Raw genomic sequence first — 27,363 nt, 5'->3', positions numbered from 1 at the left:
ACACAGGGGCGGGCCCGCCGAGGGCGGCCCCTCGCGGCCGGCGCGCGGGGACTGGGGCTGCGTGGGGGCGTGCCCCGTGCGCCGCGGGATGCACATGGGTGGCTGCACGCCGCCGCCGCTGCAACAGGAAATGCACGCCCGGCCTGGGGTGGGGTCTTTTGTGTAGTCCTGCGGGGCGTTGCACTGGAGCCCCCGGGCGCACGGGCCACCGGGGGTCGGCCCCGCGCGCGATGCCAGGCGCAGGTCTCTACGCCCCCTGCAGCGGGCACACGGGCTACCGGATTTGCAGACGCTCCGGGATCAGAACCTGATGCCTGAGTCTGAGCGTCCTCTACCCAGAGCCTGCGGGCGGGCCTGCCTGGATAAAATCCGAGGACCTGGTTTCCCAGGACGCGGGTGGTTGGGCTAAGCGGCCCTCTGGACGCTACCCTTCAGCCTCAGGTTTGCGTTTCATGGAGGAGATTCAACATCAAACATGGAGTGGTGCAACCTGGAGCTCTCAGACTTCGGAGCTGTCAGAACGGCCCGGACTCTGCCCTGAGGTGGGCGCCCCACCCTCTTGGACAGGAACCTGGATACTTTCCTCCTAAGCTTAGGAGTCGACCTCAGGGGGGTTGAGGGCACTGCAGACTAGAGTCCAGTGCTCCTAGGAAACTGGCAGGTCCCTAGGCTGGCCTGGAAGGTGTGGGTTTCTAAATCTTAAACCCTGAAGGTTCCCTGTGCCTACTTCAAAAGCAGCCCACTCCTGCAGAAAATTGTCACTAGAAATCCAGATTGATATTCATTGCAAAGGAAGTCTATCCAGCACTTATGCCAGCAATCCTTACTGTGAAAGAGTTCATGACACCCTGAATGGCTAATGATGTTAGGTCAAAACCGTAGTTAAACATCACCTATGGAGCAGGATGACTTAGCTGGACAGATGGCACACATATCATCCATCCATCTATGTGATGTGCACACCTGCACCTCAGTTGCTCCACCTATGAAATGGGAAGGATTTATGGAGAGATGGGTAGCCTCTGTAAGAGATCAGAGGCTATTCCAAGAATAAACCTATTAGCTGTGAAATCTAGTGATCAACTCTGCAATGATCATCCAACTGTTACTCATGCCTAGGCCACTGGTCAAGAAATTCAGAGAACAGAAGGGCCTGTAAGCTGGTCATGGCCTGGGCTTTTAAAAAGGAAGAATGTGTGTGGAGACCTTATAAATAAAACTTGGAAGGCTTCTAACAGAGTCGGCAGGAGTGAATAAGCAAGCAGGGATGTCAGTCTTACTGAGTGGATTTTAAAGTCTGAAATTTATACACCCAATGACACTAGGGAAAAAAACCCAGCACACTTGCTCTTTACTGAAACATCTCTCTTCTCAGTTTCCTTCCTAACCTCTTTTATTTTTCACAGTCCACTCAAAGTTACAACGAGAACAGCAGCAAAAGAATACTACCCTTTCCTGAAAGGTAACCAACTTTTTAAAAGCTATTTTGTCTGGGCTGAAGTCTATCTCTGAGCTCTTAGGGACCACTCCATCCAGGAAGAAGCCTTCTGAAGAAATTGGAAGGGTCTGATAAAATGTTAATCATTGGGCTGGGGGGCAGAGAGCTAGCAAGCTCAAGCCCCTGGGTTCAATTCCCAGCACTACAACAAACAAAAAAACAACTAACCATACTTTCCCTTCATTATAATTGGTCCAACCTGCAAGGGGACAGAGACATCCAGATGATATGATACATCATGACAAAAGTCTGGAAGCAGGAATTTATTTCACAGGTCTCTCCCGTTACGAATCAGGAATGCAAATTATTTAATAGAATTGTCCTTTGAGGACTCTCAAAAGCTCACTCCTGTATTTAAGGCAGTAAAATGGCACTGGCACAGTTCGATGATCATGGTTCAAAGAAGAGAAAAAGTGTGGACAAACAGAAGCTGCACAGAATACAAACACCCTTCTCTATTTATAGCATTTCAGAGCTACCTTACCAGACTGCCCCCCCCCAACTTCATGGATAAGGAAATGGAAGGCCCCAAATTATGAAACAGCTCTCAAGCCCAGGGTCCCTTATGTAACACCATCAGAGACAGCACCCCTCCTAGAGTGCAGGCAATAATAACAGCTAATAGTAACTAAGCAGGCTTAAGGGCTAGACCTGGCACTGTGCAACGGTCATGATCTCATTGAGATTACAGGCAGGTATGGTTTAAACCACCCTGTGAGCTGTGGATAGTTGTCCAGATAAGTGAAAGGACCTGAATCTGACCCTGTGGGCTACCCCTGCCTGGGCTGTTCACCATGCCACTCCACTGCCTCATGCCAGAGTCAAGAGTAGAGGATGCCAAATAAGATCAGTGTCATAACTGAAGTGACACACTCAAGACTTAGGAAATTCTGTATTCTTGGTTTAAATCCAATTCCAAGGTGGGCAGGTATGGCTCGGATGGCGAGCCTGCTGTCTGATCTGCCAGGATCAATGGTGGAACCAGGAAGATATGATTAGGACTTGACAATGTGATGGGTCCTCTCTAAACATTGAGAAGGTGCCTGCTAGCCACTATCCTAACACCTCCCACAAATTTTCTCTGACACTGGCCAAAAGCTTCTTCCCTCCTCTATCTGTCTCAACCAAGTTTCCTTTAGTTATCTGGTCTGTACAATTATCCAACATCTGTTTTGTATTGATAATGTTTTGGGCTGTATGTAAAATGCAAATTATGCTACCCCCTGCCTGGCACAATTGCCACCTTAAAATGCCTTGTTTATGCTGAGCCTTCAGCTGGTCCTTTGTGAAACCCTCTTGATCTCAACAAGGATTTGACCCTAAGGACTGAAAGCTCTCCCTGCTCACAAAGCCAAAACTTCCTGATGTTCTTAGAAAGAGCTCCCCAAAGCGGATGCCACCCAGTTGTACTTGCCCTGAGCCAGGAGGATCCAGAACTTTCAACACGTGGTAAGGAAATAAACAAGGACAGATGCCAAGTCCTCCTTGGTCACACCTGCCACCCACTTCCCTGCTTTCTCTGGATGTCACTTAATTTTCTGGACTGCCTATCAGATCATGAGACCTCAGGAATGGCCCCTGGTTGCCCAGAGGTTCTGCCCAGACACCCTTGTCCCAAGGACAGGGACAGACAATATGCTAAGATGAAAAGAGAGAAGTAGTATAATACCCAAAGCAGGGAGGGCTGTATGTACATGGTAGTATAGCCATGATATGGAGTATGATACAGCAGCCTCTATGCCCAGCCTCTAATCCCAGCAGCTCAGGAGCTGAGACAGGAGGATCTCAAGTTCAAAGCCAGCCTCGGTAAGGGTAAGGCGTTAAGTAACTCAGTGAGAAGCTGTCTCTAATAAAATACAAAAATTGGCAACTGGGGTTGTGGCTTAGTGGTAGAGCATTTGCCTAGTGTATGTGAGGCACTGGGTTCAATTCTCAGCGCATATGTAACTGAATAAATCAATAAAAATCTAAGGAATGAATCTTTAAAAAAAAAATACAAAAATTGGGCTGGGGATGTGGCTCAATGGTTGAGTGCCCCTGAGTTCAATCCCTGGTATCCCCCCTCCCCACAAAAAGAAGAAGTTACAGAAAAGTATGCACAAAATGTATCACTTTATATTAAATATGCATCTATAAATATGATACTATATATTCTGTTGATTCATATTTGGTATATGTATGTTAATTTACAGTAAAACACCTGGAAACATCAATTCCAAATTAATTACAATGAAGAAAGAATTAGGGTAATGAGTGAGGATAAGGTCAGAACTGGGAGAGATGGTACAGGAGGATTTTGGTCTATATGCAATGTTTCATTACTCTTAATAATTCAGATACTGGGCTGGGAATGTGGCTCAAGCAGTAGCGCGCTCGCCTGGCATGCGTGTGGCCCGAATTCAATCCTCAGCACCACATACAAACAAAGATGTTGTGTCTGCTGAAAACTGAAAAATAAATATTAAAAAAAATCTCTCTCTCTCTTTAAAAAAAAATAATTCAGATATTCACGAATTCTTTTTAATGTTAAAGTTAATAAGCCAGTATGAAGGTTTATTCATATTCTCCTTTATTTTTCCCATAAAAAAAGGGAGGAAAGGCCGGTGCGGTGGTGCACACCTGTGATCCCAGTGGCTTGGGTGGCTGAGGCAGGAAGATTGCAAGTTCAAAGTTAGCCTCAGTAACTTAGTGAGGCCCTAAGCAACATAGTGAGAAACTGTCTCTAAATAAATAAAACATAAGAAGGGCTGGGGATGTGGCTCAGTGGTTAGGTGCCCCTGGGTTAATCCAGCCAAAAGACCAGTGAAATTCAGGAACACTCAGAAGGTGCACACGCTGAAAAATGTACAGCANCCCTTGTCCCCCCCCCCCCAAAAAAAAAAAACAAATAAATAAAAGAAAGAAAAGATCACCATCATCCCAAGGACAAGTATTCCCCCCCGCCCCGATAACACAGCACCTTTAGTGATCCCTCTTAATCCCCATCCTCTCCTAACCCCTAGAATGGACAGGGGACAGGCAGACTAGTCAAAGCCTGGATCTGGGCTTACCAAAGCTGGAGGGTCTCTCCAGTTTGTGTCCCCTTTCCTTGTATCCACGTCCCAAAGAATGATATCTTCTTTCTTTTCATCTTAGCCACAGCCAAAGCTTGTGAAATTATTTTCCAGAGATTCAGGACAGGGAAAGAGAATCAATTCTCTTTGTGTCAAGTCCAATGACTACCCTCCTGAGCCAATGAACACCGTTTGCAAACGAGTCCCTTAGGAGGGGACAGAAATGACAGAGCATGCCTGCAGAAGACCACTTCATGACACAAATCAAAATTCATGCTTAGCAAGCAGTAGAGAATGCACTCCAGTTATTTTACTGTACTTTAGCATTTGTCTCTCTGTTTTTCAATAGGTTTTCCTCTGTCTTATTAGCAAAAGCAAAAGGTCTTTTGGGGAGTTATTCTTCAAAGCTAACAGGAGGAAGAGGAATTTTAAAATTTCATCTTGTAAGAAGTTAGGACGGTAGGGTTACTTGGATTGGTTCACCTGTGTGCTTTGACAGACCAGGGATTGCGGTGAATTCTATTAAGGAAATTACTAACACTATTTAATTGCTTTTTATATTCCCCTTGGAGAGTCATTCCATGAGCATTTAAAAACTTGTCATATGGGTCCCTCTACACAACTGAGCTTTCTGTTTAGTGGGGGTTCCTCTCCTAATCATGTCTCCTTCATCACAAAATCAACCAATAAATATTCACTTGCACTGGAAGATGTGTGAGCATGCACAGGATGTTTTAAAAATCAGGTCATTTAACAGGCGACTGGAATTGATCTGAGAAACGTTTCTCTACCATCTACCTCATTTTCGATGCCTTCTCTAACCTTAGAAAGTTACTTTCCCTCTTTATTCATTTCCCACCAAACTCCACACCAAGGATGAATGCTCACACAATTTGAATGAAACTAATGAGTTCATTTTACGTCCCCCTCCAGGTGCTGGGGATATAACTGAGGGCAGAGTATGAGGCCTCAGTTCTAACCCAAAACTATAAAGAAAGAAGAAAAAAATATATAGGTATACAAGATTTTTTATGTGTGTGTATGTGTGTGTGTGTGTTCATTTATTTATTTACAGACCATAGCTCCCCCTTGGTTTCCCTGTTAACTGGAATGCCCATCACACTGTCTCCCTGCCAACCCCTGGGGAAAAAAAAAAAAAAAGACCTTGAAGAAACAGGATCTAAAGTTCTATGGAACTTGGGACTCCAAAGATCACTCCAAATGGGATGGTACAGGAAACAGAAAAGGAGCAGAACTGTAAGTAAAATATGTTGATCACTTACAGCCCAAAGCTGGACACCTCTCAAATGCTCATCAGCTGATAAATGGATGAACAAAGCTTGGCCTGGCCCTACAGAGGAGCACGATTCAACTCTAACCAGCAAGGCTGCACTGAGGGGTGCTACAACGCCATGAGCCTTGAGACTGTGATCCTGAGCGAAAGAAGCCCAGCACAGAAGACCTTGTACTGTGTGATCCTGTGTTTATGAACTGTCCACAGAAGGCAAATCCACAGAGGCAGAAAGCAGACTAGTGGGTGCCAGGGGACAGGGGAAGGGGGAGTAAGATGGACAGATGATGGGTCCAGGGTTTCCTTTAAAGGATGATGAAAATATCTGGATTTAGATAGAAATGGTCATGTGACATTGAGAATGTACTAAATGTACCAAATTGTTCACTTTGAAATGGTTAATTTCATGTTAAGTAAATTTTCCTTCCAAAACAGGCATATTGTCCATGTATATGCATACACAATATATACATATCCATATATACATTCTTTCTTCAGTAGCCGCGTTTTCCTAGCTTATTAGCTAAACTGGCCAAAATGGAGGCAAAAAAACTTAGGAATGAGGATTAGTTCTGATCACCACTGAGGGCCTCCTCCACCCCAAGGTCTTTGAATGAACTTCCTTTGTTTTCCAAAGGTGGGGGCCATCTCCCTAGGGCTCTAACAACACCATTCCCATTCCTATTCCTATTCCCATTCCTGAAAGGAACCCAGCTAAGAAGGTAAGCTTTACATCCATACCAAAGCATAGCTGAATCACCTCTTAAAGAGCTGCTAACAGTCACTGTGGGGAGCCGGAAGGGCTCAGACTACACTTGCAGGTCTCAAATACACACAGGTCAGTACAGCTAGGAGCCAGGATAGGAGAACACATCCTCACACAAGCACTGTATCTCCCTCCTCCCTCTCCCTCTCCCTCTCCCTCTCTCTCTCTCTCTCTTTCTCTCTCTCTCTTTCCTGTTATGGGCCTTTCTTTGTTTACCATTATTATGCTTTGTCTTTAAAAATGGCTCCAATAGGCCAATCTGCCTCATCTATGAAAATCCATGAATTTATGATGACAGTCATCAAAACAGAAAGAGCTTCACCAATCTCAACTGTCACTATATGAAGCAGCCACTAAACTAAACAAAACCTTTGAAAATTGGCATTTAAAGAAGAAAAAAATAGGGGCTGGGGATGTGGCTCAAGGGGTAGCGCACTTGCCTGGCATGCGTGAGGCCCGGGGTTCGATCCTCAGCACCACATACAAACAAAGATATTGTGTCTGCTGAAAACTTAAAAAAAAAAAAAAGGAGGAAAAAAATAATCAAACATGCCTACTGCCTTTCCAGGAGGAATGTATTTTAGGGTAACCCTGATCAATGAAGGAACGCTCTGCAAAAGAATGTCCCCTGATTCATAGGCAAAAATGGTACGCTTCAAAAATCATTTTCATCTCCTGATAAAATAATTGATAGAAGAAATAATGACCAAGGGCTGGGGATGTGGCTCGGGCGGTAGCACGCTCGCCTGGCGTGCGTGCGGCCTGGGTTCGATCCTCAGCACCACATACAAACAAAGATGTTGTGTCCGCCAAGAACTAAGAAATGAATACTAAAAAAAAAAAAATTCTCTCTCCTCTCTCTTTAAAAAAAAAAAAGAAATAATGATCAAGAAATATTGAAGCCAGCGCTGGGAGCGGAGGTGTACACCTGTAATGGCTTGAGATGCGAAGGCAGGAGGGTCTGAAGTTCAAGCCTAGCCTCAGCAATTTAGCAAGGTCCTGTATTTAAAAAAAGGCTGGAGGGGCTGGGGTTGTGGCTCGGTGGTACAGCAGTTGCCTAGCATGTGTGTGAGGCACTGGGTTCAGTTCTCAGCACCAAATAAAAACAAATAAATAAAATTAAATGTATTATCCACAACTAAAAAAAATTTAAAAAAAGAAAGGCTGGATGGAATGTGGGTTGGTGGTAAAGCACTGACTGATTTCAATTCCCAGAATCTCCCTGCCTAAAAGAAGTACTGAAGCCAGCAATGAATGGTTGGCAGTAGGGGAAAGAGGAAGGGTAGCAGGAGCCCAATGAAACGACATCCAGATTCTCTGGAAGAGAAGAACATTCACTAAATAATGAAGGATCATACTGCCATTGTCTTAACTATAATATTTACTTTAAACAAGACTTTTGATCAAATTTCCAGCTTGCAGAAATTGAGAGATAAGTGAGTTAAATGACACCATGAGGTCACACAAACAAATGCAAAAAGTGGGATGGTCTAGAAGACATGTGGCTTTGTATCTTCTGCAAACTGCCATGCTGAGAAAAGTCTAGATGAAAAGAGAGAATCAAGAACTGATTCAATGTGTTGTCCTAGATTGGATTCTGATGTGAAAAAAGCAGTTGTAAAAGATTATCTGGAAGGTCTGAGTATGACTAGGCATTAGGCAGTACCAAGGAATTATAAATTGTGTTAGGTGTCATAATGTTATTTTGGCTATATAGAAAATCTTTCCCCTTTTTTGCTGGGTGAGGTGGCGCACACCTGTAATCCCAGCAGCTCAGGAGGCTGAGACAGGAGGTTTGGGAGTTCAAAGCCAGCCTCAACAAAAGCGAGGCGCTAAGCAACTCAGTGAGACCCTGTCTCTAAGATTACAAATTCAACAGCCTCAGCAACTTAGTGAGGCTGTCTCAGAATAGAAAAAAAAAAAAGAAGGACTGGGAATGTGGTTCAGTGGTTAAGTGCTTCTGGGTTCAATTCCCAGTAACCCCCCCAACAAAAGTAACACCAAAAGTAACCACCCTTTCACACCCATTAAAATGGCAATTGTCAGGAAGAAAAAAAAGAAAGAATATAAAGAGTATTGGTGAGGATGTGGAAAAATTGGAACCCTTGTGCACTTTGGCAGGAATGGAAAATAGTGTAGCCATTACGGAATGGTCAGAGAGTCCTTTAAGTTAAACACAGAATTATCATGGGACCTGACAATTACACCTGTGGGCATACACCAAGAGAATAGAAACAAGAACTCAAAAAGATGTTTGTGGTAGAAGAGACTCAAGTGTCCACGGACAGACGAACTGATCAACAAAATGAGGTACTTACACACACGCAAGGCATTCAAACTGTGGAATTCGGCCTTGAAAACAGAAACTCTGTCACAGGCTACAAAGTAGAGGAACCTTGGGAATGAAATAAGCCAGGAGAAGTGGAGATGGCTGTAGGAGTCCACCTATACGCGGTCACCAGAGCTGTCAAACACTTAGGGTCAGAAAGTGGAATGGTGGACAGGGAATGGGGTGGGGGAATAGGGTGTGATAGGGACAGAGGTTCTGTTTGGGAGATGGAACCTGTCAATGTTCAATGTCAATGTACTTAATGAGGCTGAACTGTGCACCTAAAGATGGTTATATTATGTGTATTTCATCACAATTTACAAAAATGTGATAAAAAAGAAATAATAGTACCCCTGCCAGAAAAATGAGTTAAGAATACCCATGCTCCTTCCCAGACCTGCTCTGTCACCTGTCTGATCAACTAAATGAAAGAAAAAAGAAGCTACATGGCAAAGAAATGAATAATAAAATAAAACCTCCTTTTATGCACGAGATTCCCCAGAAACTTCCTTAATGCTTTGCTGCTGAGTTATTTGCATTGATATTTTCAGCGATTTCCAGCAGGTTTGACGGTCACTATAACTCCTCACCCACTTCCTTCCTTGCATCAAACGCATTCATCTTCCCCACCTTTGATAAATGAAGCCAAATCAGGTGAGACTTTGGGGGCTGGGGGTGCAGTTCAGCGGCAGAGCACAGAAATGGCACGCTCATGCTTATCACACTCAAGGCCCGGGGTTCCAGCCCCAGCACCGTAAAACAAATATATGAATCTCCCCTGTCTTCACCCAATCTTACCCTTTTTGTCTTTACATCACATAAATTGGGAGGATTATCTAAAGGTATCAGGAGACCAAACACATACCCATCTTCATGACAACTTATTTGCAATATAGATGGCATTTGATGACTCATCCCCAAAGTTTAAAGGGCTTGTCTTTGTAATGGCAAATAATCACCTCTAGTGCCAGCAGGCTTTCTAATAACTCCATCAAAGGCAGAAACATTCAGTATCTCAGTGGCTCTCCAAGAATCTGTCCCTGGCATTATTAACACAGACAGCTGAGCAGGTTATCAGAAAGAAAAAAGAAACCCATGTCTACAGACTTTAATTATAGGTTATTTCAGCTGAACTCCATCTTGAAGTTCCAATAACATGGTACTAAAAGATACAAATAATGTTGGCTGAAAAAAATCCCAGGCGCGATAAGATCTTTCCAAGTCCAGTAAGATAAAGGGAAATGCCTCAATTTGAGAGACAAGAGGGGCTAGGAAGTTAGAGGTGTCTTCTTACTTCTCTTCCAATTAATGTTCTTTTAGCAGCTGGTTGGGAGTAGGACACAAAAGTTCAAGTATGGATGGAGTAAGTTAAGTCACCAAAGAGAATACAGAAGCATCCAGAAGCAGTGGAAAAAAGAACAGAGATGAGGGCTGGAGCTATAGCTCAGTTGGTAGAGGGCTTGCCTTGCACACACAAGGCCCTAAGTTCGATTCCCAGCACTCAGGGGGAAAAAAGAAAAAGAACAGAGATGAGGCTGAGTTTGACTTCATCTTTTAAAAACTCTAGGAGAATTGTGCTATCGAGTTCATTCATTCATTTAAATATCTCCCAGGCCTTGCTACATTGCAAGAAATCTTGCATTAATAGGATATAAAATGGACAAGGAAAAAAATACATAAGAAGAGCTCTAACCTCAAAAGCTAGGGGACACCGAGGACAGGTTATGTTGACAGTGAACATACAGAGGAGAATGTGGAAATTGAAAGGGAAAAGAAATTGGGGAAATCTATCCATCAGGATCTTGGCAGGAATTAGAGGGTTAATGCTCATGGAAGAGAGTGTAACAGAAGCTGGAGATGGGGCTGGGGATGTGGCTCAAGCGGTAGCGCGCTCTCCTGGCATGCGTGCAGCCTGGGTTCGATCCTCAGCACCACATACAAATAAAGATGTTGTGTCTGCCGAAAACTAAACAATAAATATTAAAAAAAAAAAAAAAAGAAGAAGAAGCTGGAGATGCACCCTAAGTCTAGGGACAATGATGAGCCATTACCCAATGAGAAAGAGAGCGCAACTGTTAACAGAAGAGTTGAGCAGGTCACATGGTAGAAGCTGTGGTCTTCCACAGTAGGAAACAGTCTACCTGCAATGATCCTATAGGAAGGAGAATGGGAAAATGGACACTTCCCTCCATCTCCTCCTACCTTCCCTCTCCTGGTAGTGCCTCCGGCCCACTAGCTGTACTCAGCCAGAAGCCAAAGGCAGGGAAGCCCTTTGCTGTAGCCCACAGAGCAGGTGAAGGAGGAATTTGGCTGGGCCTGGAGTGGAAGGATCTGTTCATGAGGAAAGGAGGAGGATGTTTTTGAGAAGAGGAATAGTTGGCGGGCAAGGAAAAGGAAACTGTGGAGAATCTGGTTCTGCTGCATGGGAGGGAAGACAAGAAGAGGCAATCCTGAGCACCTGAAGTAGAGCTCCAGCTGGTGACGTGGGCACCCCAGGATAGGCCCGGGACTCAAAATGTGATTTTAAAGAAGATGGAGATTCAATAACAAGGGATGACTGCGTTAGCCTCAGAAACTCCCATGGTGTATTCTAATCCCTGGAACTGCTTAAGATGACTGTGCTCAGACAACTCCACAGATCTGACTAAGTTGAAATGATCACCCTCCGTCAGGGTGATCAGAACCCAATGACAGGAGTCCTTATATGATGAGGAAATTAGGACCAAGATGCATCCAGAGGGGAGCTGATGCAGACACATAGGAAGGTGAGGGTCAAACACAGACCAAGCAAGGACTGGCCTGGAGATCTTCCCTCCCAGCCCTCAGCAGGAACCAGCCCTGTCGACACCTAGAACTGCTGTCATTTAAGCCACATGGTCTATGGTTCTCTGCTACAGTGGCCCTGGCTAACTAACAAGGGTGTGATCAAATCTAAACTTGGGAAGTTTAGACAGAAAGCTGGGAGACAGGAGACTGGAAGCAAAGCTGCCATTCCATCTTAAGGATGTTGAAAATCATCCCATGTTCAAGTTTCCAGGTAGAAACGAGGACACTAACCCCAAGTACCTCCTGTCTCAGTAAATGGAACACGGGGGAGCCATGGAACACTTCCCCCTACCCCAAGAGCAAAATAAATCAACTCTGGTCCTGTCCATCCACCCCCAATATGCCAGCACCCATTCTCTTGATCACCACTTGCCACCACCCTAAACCAGTCCAGACCTGTAGCCACAGTCTCCTAACTGGCCAACTGCTCCCAGGTGCCCCAACTTCAAACTGTTCTCAATCTTCCCCACTCAGGAGTGCTCCCCCACTGGGCTACAGCCCTTTCTATGCTAGTTTTTAAGAAGTTTCAGTTTCCCTCCCAGGGGAGGGAAGAAGCAGGAGTAAGTGTGAAATGGTCCAGCGTTTGAATCCGGTGCATCATTGGTGGTTACAGCTGCGCAACATGGTGAATGTCAACACCAGCTAAGCGTACACTTGACAATGCTTAAAACGGAACTTTTATGCAACATATACTTTATCACAATTCATAAAAATTCATCTCTTCAGAGTATAATCCTTCTAATTATGTACTTATTTGTGTGCCTGACATAAAAACTCTAAGTTCCATGAGGACAAGGAAATCGTCTTCATCCAATACCTAACCCAGGACTGTATAGAGGTAAAGGCTAGTCACTCATCCATTTGGGAAGGCAAGCAATGAAGAATCACAGCTGATTCTCTGAACTCGTGGCTGCTGCATTCTATAAAATCACTCCAAACACTGCATTAGTGAACACCAGGCTGTCACTCCAAGGGAAGATACAGAATTAGGTGCCTTCCAGTCTCTGGTCCCAACATTTTCCTCAATCAATGTATCACCTTGTTTTTTGTGTTTCTCTTTGAAGGTGCCTTTTAAATATATATTGCTGATCCATTACATTGAACTTGGGACCAACAGCGCCACAACCCTTGCCTGAAGGAGGCTCATCGAACACCTAGCTTCTCTGCACTGCAGAACCTCCTTGCACTTGGTAACAACAGACACCAACCGCCACAGCTCGGGGGGCATTTTGAACAGCGAAATCACCAACCAAAAAAAGAAAAAAAAAAAAACCCTAAAATTTTGAAAAATGGGACACCTGGAAAAGGATACTTCTTTACAATATGAGACCTACAAACAGAAGGCAGAGCACTGCCTGCTCAGCCCCGCTGCAACGCACCTGTCATCTGGCTCATGTGCATGTCTGCAAGTGATCACAAAAGCACTCCAAATATTGGTTTGGGGGCAACAGATTAATTTTATGGAATAGGTGAGTTCACAAATATAAAATCCATAAATGATGAGCCTTGACTGTACTTGAAAGTACGCCCCAACCTTGCTGATCCCAAGGCTGGAAATCTCACTTGCAGAGAGTCGGCAGGTAAAACTACCGCCCGTTCTGCCTCAGTCTGTCTCACACATGTTGTGAGACTCCAGAGACTTCCACTTTCTGGCTTCAGATCACCCCCCTTAGAAGGGCCTGAAGAGGGCATTGATGGGACCCTGGTCAGCAGACTTGCCAGCAGGTACAAAATACTATGGTTTCTCACTAGCAAATCTGGACCTGGAGTCGAAATCGACTGCTGGAGATCTGAGTCTCAGCTCCTGAGGAACTTGGATGCTACAGAATGGTTCAGGGATGTCCCCTAATGGCCCATGGGTTAGAGGCTTGGTCCCCAGCGTGGCGTTCTGAGAAGGTGATGGAAACTTAAAGAAGTGGGGTTTAGTGGGCAGTCTTCTGGTCTCTGGGGCTGTGCCCTTGAGGGGGATGTTAAGACCTGGCCCCTTCCTCTCTCTCTCCCACTTCAGCCACGAGGGGAACAGCTTTGCTCCACCTGGGCCAGGATGCACTACCTCAGCATGGGCCCAAAGCAATGGGGACAAGTGATCATGGCCTGGGAACTCCAATACCGTGAGCCAAATAAACTCTCCCTCTTTTTAAGTCGACAGTCTAGGTATCTGTTACCCTCACGGAAGTTGACACATGGGGTTTCCCTTTACCACCGACAACTTCTCAACGGGGTTTTTCTGTAGTTGATGTTCATATGTGAAAGTCCTACAGGTCGCAGATCAGGAGCCCCTCACCACACCCTGCCTGGGTCGGCTTGCTTTGCCTGCCTTTCTTAGCCCTCTTGGGCTCCTCTGTTCTGGCCCAGCTACTTCTGTCACCTCTTCCTTGCATGTTGAACTACACTGTCTTTCTCAGAGGTCACTCTCCTAACAGACTTTCACAAGCCCTGTCCAGCTCCCTGGAGGCTGCAGGGACAGGGCACCTGAAACCCCTGGTCCTTCACATCCATTCCTCCTACCTGGACCCCACAGCAAAGCGTGTGGCCTTGGCCACCTCAAGCCCCAGGGGCAGAAGCTAAAGCACAAGCTAAAGGGCCTGGGGCTTCTCGGGCTGGGCCAATGTGGCAGGGATGAAGGAGAAATGGCTTTTTTAAACCAGTCCCCTCCTCCCAGGAAACATCAATCCACTTCAGCAAAACTACAACTATTTCAAAGAAATTAAGCCATCAAAGTACCCACTTGAGATTAAGTTTTGTACAGGCAATTTGTAGTCTAGGGATGCAATCTGTCTCTGCACCCTTCGCCCTCCCTTTGGTTTTCTCTATTTCCATCAGGATCTGGAGAGGGGCCGATTCAGGGTTACCGATTACATATAAATCATAATTCTAAAAAATTACAATAGCTACCAGTATAATTTTTTACAATGGTAGGCTGATACTACAGAAGCATTTCACAGGCAGCATCTCACAGGGATCCTGCCAGGACCCCTCAATGAGCCCCTTTAACAGATGAATAAACTGGGGTTGAGACTTATCCTTTAGAATAATTAGTCAATCCTCAGGTGCATCTGACCCCAAAGCACATCCAGGTTATGCATGAGAATGACCTGGAAGCTTTTAGAAAGTCCAGATTCCCAGGCCTCACTTCAAATCTACTGGATCACAATGTCCGGGGCAGATCCCAGGAAATTATATTTTTAATTTTTTTGTTGGGGGAGGTACTGGAGATTGAACTCAAGGGCACTGGACCACTGAGTCACATCCTTAGCCCTATTTTGTATTTTTATTTAGAGAAAGGGTCTCATGGAGTTGCTTAGCACCTTGCTGTTACTGAGGCTGACTTTGAACTTGCAATCCTCCTGTCTCATCCTCTTGAGCCACTGGGATAACAGGCATGCACCACCATGTCTGGCAGGAAGTTATATTTTTAAAACAAGGTCCCCAGATGAAGGGGATGCCACCAGTCTAAGGACTGGTCATCATTAGACCACAAGCCTTCCTAGGAAATGATGAACCCTGAGTAGGGGACGTGAAAGGGCAGCCACTGCCACAGTTGCCCCTCCTCATCATCAACTGTACATTGTCAACTTAATGACTCTGTGACAGGAATTGAGAGGAGGACACGTGTGAGACAGGAAGTACACAGGGCCTCACACTGAATGATGTGCCTCCTCTTCTGGGACAGGCCACGTGTCACATCTGAGAGACCCCAGCTGGATCAGGCCTCCCAGATCTCCCTGCCCCACTGTTGAGGAAGGGGAAGAGAAACATACCAAAACCATGGGTGGCAGGGCAGCAGGTGGTGTGTCGCTTCCTCCTGTAGCCTGCAATGTCCCCATAAGAAAGCTGATCCAGTAACTACTGAAGAGGGCTGTCCCCACATCCCCTGCCAGAGCACTTGTCCTACACACCCCAACCCCTCTGCTCCTTTGCTCCAGAAAAACTGCCAATAATTTAAATTCAAGTGGCACCTGCTTTGGCCACTGGTGACGACGGATTAAGAACCAGCTGCCTCCATAGGCTCACCTGCCAGCACAGCCCTGGCCCAGCTCCTCTCCTTCCCTAGTCTACTCTGGGAAAGATCCAGCAAGATCCAGGAGAGAAGCGACCGGCTGAAGCAGTTCAGCTTGCTAATAAGGCCAAGGTCAGAGGCCGGGCTTCAAATAAGCCCAGCTCCCTTCCTTTGCCTCTGGGGTCACAGACAGGGCCCCGAAAATCCTGCCACCTGGTCATAAAAGGAAGTGGCTAGAGTGTAGACAGATCAAAACAAATCCAACGCCACTCGTGAAAACAGCCAATCGGGTGAATGGTGATGGATGGTGACTCGGTGGCATCTCAGATTTGAAGGACATCGCATCAGAAATGACCTCAGAGCCTAATCAGTTCCAGAAAAGGGCTTTGTTCTCCTGGGGGCAAGGTGGGAGATCAAAGCATTTCTTGCTAATCACCATTGGGCATTAATTACTTGTTAAGAAACCCAACCCGAGAGCAGAACCCATTCTGGGCAGCCTCATGGAGCACCCTTGATCTTTCAACCCAACCTGCATCAAATTGGGAGGAAGCAGACTGCAACCCTGGGAACCCAGAGACCCCGGGCGGCCCAGGCAGCCAGTCGTTCAGTTACTTCTTCCTTTCCTGTTAACTTTTTAACCCCACCAGCCAGGAAGTGCAGAAACATAATGCCTTCCCCTCCCCACGCCTCCGCCACCTTTCATTAGGTTCTCACAGCAGGCAGATGGGGACAAACACCTCACTACTTACAAGCCGTGTGGCTTGAGGCATACTCCTAAACTTCTCTGAGCCCCTTGGTCTCCTTGACTGGACTGCGCAGCTGAGACTATCCACCTCCTGCCCTCATTGTAAAGATAAAGAAAATCTAAAAAACTGCATCTAAAACTTGATGCAGGGCTGGAGGTGTAGCTCAGTAGTAAAGCCTTGCCTAGCATGGGTGAGGTTCTGGTTCCATCTGGTTCCAAAGAAAGACAAAAAAAGAAAAAAAGGGCTGGGGTTGTGGCTCAGTGGCAGATCACTTGCCTAGCACATGTGAGGCACTGGGTTAGATCCTCAGCATCACATTAAAAAAAAAAAAAAGGAAAGAAAAACTAAATAAAGGTATTATGTCCATGTACAACTAAAAAATTAAAGAAAGAGAGAGAGAGAGAGAGAGAGAAACAAAACAAAATGGTCTATCCATACAATGGGATATTATTTGGCTATAGAAGGAGGAGGACTAATCCATGCTTCATCACGGTAGACCTCGAAAACATTAGGCAAAATGAAAACAGTCAGATACAACAGGTCACCTCCTGCATAAGTTCACTTATAAGAAATGGGCACCACAGGCAAACCCATGAATGAAAATAGAAAGTAGATCAGAGGTAGAAGGAGACCACGGGGGAGGGGCTGAGCACTGATGAGGTTCCCTTTTCCTTTGTGGTGCTGAGGGAGGTCTCACACACCCCAGGCAAGGGCTCTCTGCCACTGAGCTACATCCCCAGCCCCAACTGATGAGGTTTCTTTTGGGGGTATAAACATGACCATAGATCATGGCGATGGTCATACAAATCTTTGAATGCGCCAAGAAAACACTGTTTTATTACACTACAAAAAAAGTGCTGTTGGACACCCCCTGTCCTCCCTCCTCCCTCCCACCACTTCTTCCCCACCTAGCCCTTGATCCTCCCTGCAGCGTTGACCAACCAGCCAGGCTGAACTGTGCCCACTGAGTGTTTGGGAACCCACCCTCCCCAGGAATCCCAGAGAAGGTCTGTGCCACCAGAAGCCATCTTCCTGACCTAAGCTTTTGGAGAAAAGGGAAAAGAGGTTTGTTTGTGTGTGTGTGTATTTTTCCTGCCTATAAAGCCCTTGGAGGGTGGGGTTAGGGTCTCAGCTCCAGACAGGGCCAGTTGTCTGCCTGAAGTGATTCAGGGGTCCACTGGGGCCCCTTTATTAATTCTGACAGTGGATGAAGGTGGGTTTGTCCTTTCAAAATCTTTTGTTCCACACACTCTAGTGCCCCTCCTGGAGCAACTGCCAGCTAGGAGGGACCTGGGTGTGGGGGACAGGCAAAGTCTTGCTTTCCTCTTTAGACTCAACACACCTATGGCCCAGCCCATTGGTTTCAAGATGCTGTGCCTGCAAGCTATTTGTGGTCTGATAAACGGCATATGCTATTGCACACACAGGGGAAGGCGAGTTTGTAACCCTGCACACCTCCACAAGCTGGTAAGAGGGGAAGCCCTTTCCACTCCTACCTCCACATGGGGTCCCACTGAGCTTCGGAGAGAACTCACACCCACAAGTAATGGGCTCCTTTCCAGGCAATTCCACACCCAGAAATATATCCTCTAAGGAGATAATCAAACAAAAGTGAATCATCTAGAATAGCACTATCCAAAAGAGATACAAATAAGGTGAGCCACATATGTACTTCTCAACTTTTTTAGCCACGTTTTAAAAAGATAAAAAGAAACAGAAGAAATGAATCATTTTTTTTGTTGAACCAATATATCAGAAATATTGCCTTTTCAACTAGGGTTACCAGATTCAGCAACTAAAAATACAGTGTGTACGTCATGACATTCCAGGTAAATGAGTAATCGTTTTGAAGATAGTTATATCCCATGCAACATTTGGGATATACTTATACTAAAAAAAATTTTTTTTTATCTTATTTGTTTATCTAAAATCCACACTTGGGCTTGGGGTTGTAGCTCAAGGGTTGAACGCTTGCCTTGCATGCATGAGGCACTGGGTTCGACCCTCAGCACCACATAAAAAAATAAATAAATAAAATAAAGATTTTGTGTCCATCTACAACTAAAAAAATATTTTAAAATAAAAATAAAATTCACACTTATTTACTTTTATTTGTTGGCACTGGGGATTGAACCCACAAGCACCTTAACATTGAGCTACATCCCCAACCTATTCTAATTCTTTTTCTATTTGAGACAGGGTCTTTACTAAGTTGCCCAGGCTATGCTCCTGCCCCAGCCTCCCAAGTAGCTGGGATTACAATTTAAGCCTAAACTTCTTCTTACACATGAGGAAAGTCAGGTTCAGGAAGCTTATGTAACTTGCCCAAGAAAATGGCAAACTGAGTATATTTGGATAGATGGTAGATGGAATCATTCGTGCACAACCCACCCCACATGGCCTTTGGAGGGATGGACAGCAATATATCATTGACTTCTCTGAATGGTGGATTTTGAGATGGACATCCACCGACCATCAAGCACTGACTTATTCCAATAAGTGACTTTACCTTTTTAAACCTCAGTTCCCTTTTCTGTAAAATGAAAGTCACTATGATCTACCCCCCTGACCTGCTGAAGTCCAGATAAAACAAAGAATGCAGAGGAGTAGACAGCAGCAACTTGCTCCTAATAAGTTTCATTGATGTAAATGTTATCATTCTTCCTAGTCTCTTCATCCTTTCCTGTTTGATTAGACATTTTTATGTGCAGCACTGATCAGTTAAATGAAGATAAAAAAATTATGTTCAAAAGAAGGGAAAACAGTCCATGGAGTAGCTGGACGAAAAGGGATGATGGAAAGAAAGAGGTAAAGGAGAGTGAATGAGAGAGATTAAAATCCACTTAAAGACAAAGTGAGACATTGCTTCCCCGCAATTATATGGGTGACCACCAGGGGGCACTGCTTGCAGCTTTCACAGCTAGGTAAAAAAGCCCTTTCAGAAAACAAAAACTTGCGATGAACAAACATATCACTGAAATCATTCAATTCATGATAATTGGGGTGCTCTCTCCCAAGAGCCCCCTGAAAAAGATGCCAACATTCACAGAAGGTGTCAAAGGCAGTGGACAATGTTCTCCCCAATGTGAGCAGTTTGCATCTTACCTTTGGAGTCTTCTTTGGCCAACTGACTACAGGGACACCAGTGATGGCCAGATTAGGGTCGTCATCTGCATGTTCCTTCAGGACATTCTGTGGCCAAACAAAGAAACCATATTAGCCCAGGGTGAGGGGCGGTGTTTGAAAGGGGCTGAAGGCTGGACCTAACCCAGCAGAAGACTGAAAACTCTATACACACACACACACACACACATCAGTGCCTATCTACCACCATCCACTGTGCAATAACCAAGTCACCAGGGTTCCCTGGGGTCCACAAAATACACAATATCCTCTGGGTTCAGTGGTACACACCTGTAATTCCAGTGGCTCAGGAGGCTGAGGCAGGAGGATCCCATGTTTGAAGTCAGCCTCAGCAACTTAGTGAGACCATCTCAAAATAAAAAATTAAAAAGGGCTGGGGAAGTGGCTCACTGGTTATGTGCCCCTACCTCTGGTACCAAAAAAAAAAAAAAAAGAATGAGGATGGAATCCCCCAGACAAATGCTGGCAGAGAAGTGGGCTGTGTTGGACACACCAGGAGGGGTCTCCAATGTAGTGCACTGTGTCCATTCCTTTGTTAGCAATTTTAAGGTTCTGCACAGGTAACTGATTCTACCAGATTTTGGCCTTATGTGCAACTGACTTTAGAACCTCTTTCAGGTGTAAGATGCCATTCTACTGGGTAGCCCTAACTTGCAGCTGAGATGACCAAGACTCAGAAAAGCTCAAAAGACTTGGATGCCACCTCAGGCAAGGAAGGGCAGGGCCCCGAACCCTGCCTTCTGGTACCCGACTTTCTGCCCCACGAAATGTGGATATGTTTGGCAGAATCCACAGCACACCTGATAAAACATGTGTAAGGACACTGGCCTGTTGTTACAGGCCATGAATTCTAGATTGTGCTACTAGGACATTTAAGAACAGAATAAATCACACATGAGCACTTAACAGGAATAACAGAGGAACCCAAGATAAATGCAGACAAAGATCATTTTAACTCACTTTCTCTAATCCACTTCACCAGAAATGACTCCAATTCAGTTCTGATTTACTTTATTTACTGTCCTATTTTTCTCGATTGTCATTTGGTTTCCTCATTTTTCAAGATGTGCTTAATAACATCTCAGACCCGCACAAAGAACTCCCTCCACTTCCCATAGGAGGCCGCGACAGCACGTTGGTGGAGGGAGTTGGCTCTAGGTCTGGATGTCTAAGTTCAGATTCCAGCGCAGGCACATGCAGCTTTCTTGAAGCCCCTTGGTCAACATCAATGACATGAAAGCTTGATTCACTGGTATGAACCCAAGGCCCAGCACAATGACTGCAGTAAGCTTTCAGGAAGTGAAATTTAAAAGAAAGCAAGCCACAAATCTCAAAAGAAAAAACTGACCAGTATTCCTCAAAACAGTCCAGGTCTTCAAAAACAAGGAAAGGCTGAGAAACTATCACAGTTCAGAAAAGCCTAAGGAGACTAAATTCAAGATGGTATCCCAAGTGGGATCCTGGGACAGAAAAAAGGACATTAGGTAAAAACTGAGGATATGTGCCAGGCACGGTGGCACACCTGTACTCCCAGTGACTCAGGAGGCTGAGGTAGGAAGATCGCAAGTTCAGTCAGCCTGGGCAACTAAGCAAGACCCTCAGCAACTTATAAAATTAAAAAATAAAATGGGCTGGGGATGTGGCGTAGAGGTTAAGATTCTCTGGGTTCAGTCCCCAGGACCACACACAGTTGCTCCTTGGTATCCAAGATGTCCCATGGATACCAAAATCTATGAATTTGAAAAATCCATGAATGTTCAACTCCCATATAAAAAGTGTTGCCAGGTGAGAGGGGTACAGGGAGAGCCTTGCGGGTACAGGGCTGCACCTTTTGCTGAATGATGACAGTAAGAAGTTCTGAGTATGTTCTCTATTCAGACGACTATAAAAACTGTCTCATGTCACTCTCATTTGACACCTGTGACCACTCTAGGACAGGGACTGTCATTTCCAAGTCACATATGAGGAAACTGAGAGATTTAGATAGATGAAGACAACTGTCCATGACCACAGAGCTAGTAAGAGGTGGAACATGGCTGAATCCTGATGGAGAAAAGCATGGGGGCATGTAGCTCAGTTCTAGGGCATTTGCCTGGCATGCGTGAGGCCCTGGGCTCATCCCCAGTACCCCCCCACCCCCCCACACACAAATGGCGATATCATTTAGCCTATATTAGCTTACATAAAAATTTAAAAAAAAAAGAGTAGGGAGAAGCCCATGTTCAGAGCAGGGCTATTCGTAATAGCCAAAAAGAATGGGTTACAGTGGTGGATGAATAGATACATGAAATGTCGTCTATCCATACAACAGAATATTATTCAGCCTAAAAAAGGAAAATTCTAACCCGTGCTTCAACCTAGATGAACCATGAGGACAGACAAAAAAGGACCAAGGCTTTATGATTCTACTTACATGCAGGACCTGGAACAGGCAAATGTACAGAATGTTGCCAGGGGCCGGGGAGATGCAGAGTAAGGCCTTAATGTTTCATGCATACAGAGTTTCAATTTCAGCTGTACAAAAAGGGAACATACTTAAGGCCACGGAGCTGCCACCTGACTGTCAGGATGGCCAATTTAATATTATGGTTCTTACTACAATTTTTACAAAGTGGTGAGGGCAGTAAGGATTCTAAGCCATGGACTCAGAAGTTCTAGAAAGCACAGGGTAGGGACGTGATACTTCCCTAGTTGAATTGTTACTATAATATCTGGGGGGTGGGGGTGGGGAATGGTCTTCTCTGAAGACCTGGGGTCAAGTTCTGCAATTTATGCTTCCTACAGTCTCACCAGGGATAGAACACTGACATCAACTGTGAAGCCACCCATAATTTCATTACCATTCTTAGGAGCTGTTTAAATCCCTGCTCTGCATAACAATGTAATCCTATCTGTGAGGCAAGACTGATTCTCCGGCTGGGGATGTGGCTCAAGCAGTAGCGCTTGCCTGGCATGCATGCGGCCCGGGTTCGATCCTCAGCACCACATACAAACAAAGATGTTGTGTCCGCTGAAAACTAAAAAATAAATATTAAAATTCTCTCTTTAAAAAAAAAAAAAAAAAGAATGATTCTCCCCACTTCAAGAGAGGTTAAGTGGCTTGCCCACGGTCACATAGCTAGGAGGTGGTAGAACTTGGAGTTATCAACTAAAACAAAGGAACAAAACAAAACAAAAAAACCCAAATCACTAAAACTTGGGAGGCCAAGTTGGGAGGATTACAAAGGACAAGTTGGGCAACTTAAGAGGCCATGTCTCAATAGTTTTAAAAACGGATGGAGATGTGGCTCAGTGGTAGAGTGTTTGCCTCACATGCAGGAGGCCCTAAGTTCAATCCACAGCACCCGCTTCCCTGCAAAATCTTTTAAGATTTTACTCGTAAGATGCCCCATGTTTAGTCAAAGCCTTAACTCTTCCTTATGTACAGGCCACTCTGGCTGAGAGAGGTCAACACTTCCACTGGGCTTTCTGTCCCCTTAGCCCTGTCCTGGACTCTAGTGGGGAGAGAGGATGAAAACCTCAAAGGCCTCCGGGATCCAGGCAGTAAGGCGAAAGATGTACCGTGGACTAAGACAAAAAGAGTGGTGAAGCCTGTCCAAACTGGAGACCACGTGCCCCATTTAAAGGAGTCACTGGCTGGGCTGGGGCTGTATTCCCCAGCAGAGCGCTTGCCTAACACATAGTGAGGCAGGGGTTCAATCCTTAGCTCTACATAAAAATAAATAAATACAATAAAGGCCTTCTGCCCACCCACAACTACCAAGAAATTAAAAATAAAAAAAGTCACAGTCTACTCAATTCCAGCCTACTCATTTCCCATGGATAGAAAAGCCCCACCGGATCTCTGATTTTTTTCCAAAGAAACCAAAGATCTAGAGTTTTACTTGAAATCTCTGTATTTTAAAATGTTGAAAAATTTTAAAAATATTTCTATTTTAGTAGATGGACACAATATCTTTATTATGCTTATTCATTTTTATGTGTTGCTGAGGATCAAACCCAGTACCTCACATATGCTAGGCAGGCGCTCTACCACTGAGCCACAAGCCCAGCCGGTTGAAATTTAATTTAAAAAAAAAAAAAAAAAAAAATCAACCAACGTAAGTCGAATGTATGGCTGAAAACAATGCCGACTCGCCTTGTATTCTTTGCGTTTCCCTCTGAATTGTCTCAAGATTTCTTGTGATTTCAGTGTCAGAGATGAAGTCAGTAACTCACAAGCACAGAGGCAGAGGGAAGTCTGGTTACAAAAAGTTATTACTGGATTAAGTATGGATAATAACTAATAAATAATGATCAATAATAATTTATTTTTATGTATATACATATTTGTGTGTATATATGTATGCATATGTGTGCATGCGTGTGTATATATATAAAATATATAATTTTTTTTTTTAAACTTCCTCCTGGAGTAGAATTCTCTCTAAGTACTTCAGGGAGACAGTCCTCTCTCCACATGTGGGCCTGTGTGGCCACCAGGGGGTGCTCTTGGCTCTTCCCTCAAGGAAGTATTTTCTTTTGTAGGTGACATGTGGGATGGGTATCCTAATAGGAGATTTTATCTTTGAGAAATAGACTGTTGTGGAGGGAATCATGCCACTGGCTTCCCTAGGCTCTGCCTGAATTTATACATTCCCTGGGGCTCTTGGAAGCATGGTACAAGCAGGCAGGTTGCCTGCAGCTCAGTCCCCTAAGCCTTCAAGCCTCAGGCTGGGAAAAGCCCAGGGCTGGCCCTCTCTGCTGGAAACTGCCCCATGTTTGACCCATGGAAGAGAACCACAGACCATGGATGGCTGGGCTTTGGCTCCCCCTTATGCCAACTTCTCTCAAAGAGCTTAATTAGTTAAAAATGGATTCGGCCCGCTGCTCCCCAGGGTGGGGTGTTAATAATTAGAAACTCCATCTATGCAGTGACTAAAAATACCACCACTGTGATAACAAGGCAGAGGCAGGCCGCAGGAAAGCAGCACTAACCCGGCTGGTAAAAGAGAGAGCAGCTGGGAACCCAGCTGCCTCAGGGGTACCCGCCCCCCTGCCAGCAAGAGCCAGTGCCAGGCATTAATGTACCTTGGCTCTCTGGGCACCTCCCTCTGTTCCAGCCTAACCATCTTGTGCCTGCCCCTAAAAACCATCTGTAGTGGGTTGAATTGTGCCCCCTGTCCAAAAGACAAAAGTGAATGCAAGCTTACTTGGAAAAAGTGTCTTTCTTTGCAAATGGAATGGCTACCTATGAATCAGGTGTGGAGTTTGCCTAGGTATCTGAATCTAAGCCCTGGGTCCCTGTCTTCTCTCCTTTGTTCTCCTGAGATTTCATGGCTTGTTCTGTAATCAAACTGGAAGCCAGTCCCCTACCACTGGTTCCGGGCCTTTTGGTTTCTCTGAAGTGGTTAAGGCAACAGGGGGCTGGGGCTGCAGCTCAGTGGTAGAGCCTGTGCTTAGCAGGTACGAGGCCCGGGGCTCAGTCCCCAAGCAGGACAAGAAAATAAAAAATAAAAAAATAAAGAATCCAGAAATGGATGTCTGGGCTCTGTGCCTCATTGTTTTGTAAATCAGCAGGATCTGAGAGGGACAGCTTAAGCGAGAAGGTATGTTCCAGAATCAGGACTCGATGGTCCCAAGAGAAAAAGCTAAGCACGTCTGTTCTCTATGGTCCTGAGTTTTGTCACAGGCTCTTCCACGTGACTCTAGGCCAGCCTGTTTTCATTCCATGGTGAAATAATGATACAAACAACATCAATTCTAGTTTACTGCACATTTGGCCCAGCGTGAAGGCTTTACACCTGTCAACCCTGACGCAGGTATTCCTGTGTGCTCCCCAAGGGCACCCAGCTCAGGATGGATGGCACAGGGAATTCCACCTCCCTCTAGAACTTTTTTTTTTTTTTTAATATTTTTTCTAGTTGTAGTTGGACACAATACCTTTATTTTATTTATTTATTTTTATGTGGTGCTGAGGATCAAACCCAGAGCCTCACACATGCTAGGTGAGCTCTCTACTACTGACCCATATTCCCAGGCCAATAACGTACTCTTAATTTAGGATTATTTTCATATTATGTTTGGAGTTTGATATAAGAACAGTACAACCAATCTCAATTTTGGTGTTAAGAAAGAAAAAAAAAAAAAAACACTTGAGGCTGGGGTTGTGGCTCAGTGGTAGTGTTTGCCTGGCACGTGTGAGGCACTCGAATCAATCCTCAGTACCACATAAAAAATTAAATAAAGGTATTATGTCCACCTACAACTAAATGTTCTTAAAAATTTTAAAAATAAGGGCTGGGGATGTGGCTCAAGTGGTAGTGTGCTCGCCTGGCATGCGTGCGGCCCAGGTTCGATCCTCAGCACCACATACAAACAAAGATGTTGTATCCGCCGAAAACTAAAAAATAAATATTAAAAATTCACTCTCTCTTAAAAAAAATTTAAAAATAAAAATAAAGACATTGTGTCCACCTACAATTAAAAAAATATTTGATAAAAAAAAAAAAAAAGGCAGATGTTCAGGTATAGTGACTCAGGCCTATAAGCCCAGGGACTCAGGTGGCTAAAGCAGGAGGATCTGAAGTTGAGGCCAGCCTCAGCAACTCTGTCTCAAAATAAAAATTTTTTTAAAAGGCTAGGGATATGGCTCCATAGTAAAGCACCCCTGGATTCAATTCCTGTCACCAAGGGGGGAAAAAAAGAGAGGGAGGGAAAGACACAAAGGCAGTTGTCCACAGTGAGTGGGCATTTCCACCCCAAACTGACACTACGGCACAGAGGAGTGTGTCATCTCAGGAAGGAGGGCGTAGCATGACATTATCTTAATGATGATGGGGCCAGGGGCACTCATGGGAGCAGCTGCAGAATCACCTTGTGAAGAGGTATCTGACAACATCCCTCTACCTCCAGCCTTTGTGGTCTCTGTCCGAGCCCTTCACAAACCTTGCCTTCTAGCCAGTTTTTTTTTTTTTTTTAAAGAGAGAGAGAGAATTTTAATATTTATTTTTCAGTTTTTGGAGGACACAACATCATTGTTTGTATGTGGTGCTGAGGATCGAACCCGGGCCGCACGCATGCCAGGCGAGCGCGCTACCGCTTGAGCCACATCCCCAGCCCTAGCCAGTTATTTTTAAGTCATTTAGAATCAATTTGAAGACTAGGCCTGTCCCCAAAGAACTACATGCCCTCCTCTGCTGCCATCAGGAGCCACAGCTATCTCCCTAAGTCTAATTGAAAGCAGAGATGCTTCTTGGAGGGATGGCACACAGATCAATGGTGGCCAATCCAAGAAGGAAAAGATGATGTCTTGGCTTTATAGTGTACCCCTCGAACATCCTGTGTACCCACAGCCTCCCAATGCAACTACAGGGTCTTTGGAGACTGAATCAAGCTGAAATGAGGTCATAATGGATTAGGCTGGTATCAGTCATTGACAGCACACAGAGAAGACAGCCACTGACAGTCACTCATCCCCTAGGGGAGTTGGAAGTGACACAACTACAAGCCAAGGAGGACAGCCAAGGATGGCCTACAGCCACCAGGAGCTGGAGAAGGCAAGGAAGGGAACCCAGGAGCCTCTGGAGGGAGCGTGGCCCTGGTCACAAGGCAAGTAGCTAAGAGTAGAAACCAAATGTGAAGCTGGGCATGGTGGTGCAGGCCTGTAGACTCAGGAGACGGAGGCAGGGGGATGGGGTAGCCTCGGCAATTTAGTGACAAACTGTCTCA

General features: G+C 45.1%; 1 protein-coding gene across 9 annotated transcripts in view; it reads right to left on the bottom strand.

The window, feature by feature from the left end:
* The window catches only part of Kdm2b (lysine demethylase 2B), a 122,609-nt gene that overhangs the window by 29,206 nt on the left and 66,040 nt on the right, over positions 1-27,363 (bottom strand). For all 9 annotated transcript variants that reach the window (XM_015502472.1, XM_015502473.2, XM_048785572.1 and 6 more), the window contains one exon: positions 19,615-19,701. In XM_015502472.1, coding sequence (XP_015357958.1) covers positions 19,615-19,701 — 87 coding nt within the window. The remainder of the gene's footprint in view (positions 1-19,614; positions 19,702-27,363) is intronic.

Source organism: Marmota marmota, unplaced genomic scaffold (assembly GCF_001458135.2).
Source record: "Marmota marmota marmota unplaced genomic scaffold, marMar, whole genome shotgun sequence".
NCBI classification, from domain to species: Eukaryota; Metazoa; Chordata; class Mammalia; order Rodentia; family Sciuridae; genus Marmota; species Marmota marmota.
The sequence above is the reverse complement of the archived record's forward strand: the minus strand, read 5'-3'. Positions and strand labels throughout refer to the sequence as shown.